The 1,499-nt window shown below is 32.5% G+C and overlaps 1 protein-coding gene across 1 annotated transcript in view; it reads left to right on the top strand.

The window, feature by feature from the left end:
- Positions 1-1,256, top strand: part of LOC125859315 (peroxidase 60-like) — an 8,534-nt gene extending 7,278 nt beyond the window's left edge. The window contains exons 2-4 of the mRNA XM_049539031.1: positions 9-30; positions 136-295; positions 817-1,256. Coding sequence (XP_049394988.1) covers positions 9-30; positions 136-295; positions 817-1,256 — 622 coding nt within the window. The remainder of the gene's footprint in view (positions 1-8; positions 31-135; positions 296-816) is intronic.
- Positions 1,257-1,499: the final 243 nt, after the last annotated feature.

The raw sequence follows: 1,499 nt of genomic DNA, 5'->3' as shown, positions 1-1,499 counted from the left end.
TTTTGTAGTTGTAGAAACTTGTTAGCAAGGGTAAAAAGAGAAGTTTAAATTATATTATTATCAAATAAATTAGAGATTTTATCTTTTGTGATATGCACTCTAATTTGTATTATTTTTTATTATAAAATGTGACAGAGTGGAGGAAAATGGTACAACGTAGAAACAGGTAGAAAGGATGGGAAAGTTTCCTTAGCATCAAATGTGAATCTTCCTTCTCCATCAATTTCAGTCTCTGATTCCATCAAAGTCTTTGGCAATAAAAATCTTTCTTCAACAGATATGGTTTATCTTCTAGGTAATTTCCCATTTTGTGAATTCGAAGTTAAAATTAAGGATAAGTCGATCAAAATCAAGTAACTTGTTTGGCCGTTTTGGTTAAATGAAAAAAGAAGTGATCCTTTTGTGCATTTTAATAAGGAAAGGTAGCCTTTTTAGTTCAAACTTCTCTATTTATTCTATATGATTTTTTTTATTGCGATGATATTCACTAATTTGTGCACTATTTTATTATATGTACATATTACCTTTCACCAGAATAGTCCGATACAAACAAAGGCAAAAAAAAATTGGTTCTACCGAAATCATAACTCTAAAATCGATGACTCTACCCCGCTACTACCTGCTACCTCATAACCAATATGGTCACTGTATACTTTGACTATCAAGACTTAGGCATAGATAAAAAGAAAACTCCTAATTATTTATTTTTATTCTAGTGAAATTTGAACTCTGATATCTGATGATTTTCAATCTATTTTATTGACGGTTACTTCTTTATTTTCATTGAATTAATGTGTGGATTTTCAATATTTCTAGGTGGCCACACTGTTGGAAATACTCATTGCTCACTCATCCAAGATAGGATATACAACTTCAATAATACAGGTGTTCATGATCCAACCATGAGCCAATGGCTATTTTCTGAGTTAAAGAATAAGTGTCCTAGAGTTGCATCCAATAATGTTGACAACCCTATTCCTCTTGATATGAAGAGTCCATCATTTGTAGATAACTCATTTTTTCAAGAAATTCAAAAGGGAAATGGGGTTCTTAAAATTGATCAACAACTAGCATTGGATGGATTGACAAAGAAAATTGTGGGTGATATTGTCAAAGACCCTAATTTTTACACTAAGTTTGGAGAAGCCATGGTGAAATTGGGTAGAGTTGAAGTACTAACTGATGGACAAGGAGAAGTGAGGACATCATGTAGGGTTGTGAATAAGAAGTCATTCTTTTTTGGGTTGTTCAATTGAAATAAGTAATTTTTGTTAATGTATTCTCTATGTTGTTCGGACCCTTCAGAAGTGTTGTCGCATGCAAAGTCATTGGAGGATGCGATATGACCCTAGCAGTATTTTTGAAAAGTCTGGACAACATAGATTATTGAATTGGTGTGGGAGGGGGTGAGTCAAGGAGACTCTTCCTTTCTTGATTCTCTGGCATTTGAAATTTGAGTATTGTTTTTCTTGTATGAATTCTTTTTTTTTCATTTCATG

The sequence above is a fragment of the Solanum stenotomum genome, chromosome 1 (assembly GCF_019186545.1).
Source record: "Solanum stenotomum isolate F172 chromosome 1, ASM1918654v1, whole genome shotgun sequence".
Classification (NCBI taxonomy): domain Eukaryota; kingdom Viridiplantae; phylum Streptophyta; class Magnoliopsida; order Solanales; family Solanaceae; genus Solanum; species Solanum stenotomum.
The sequence above is the reverse complement of the archived record's forward strand: the minus strand, read 5'-3'. Positions and strand labels throughout refer to the sequence as shown.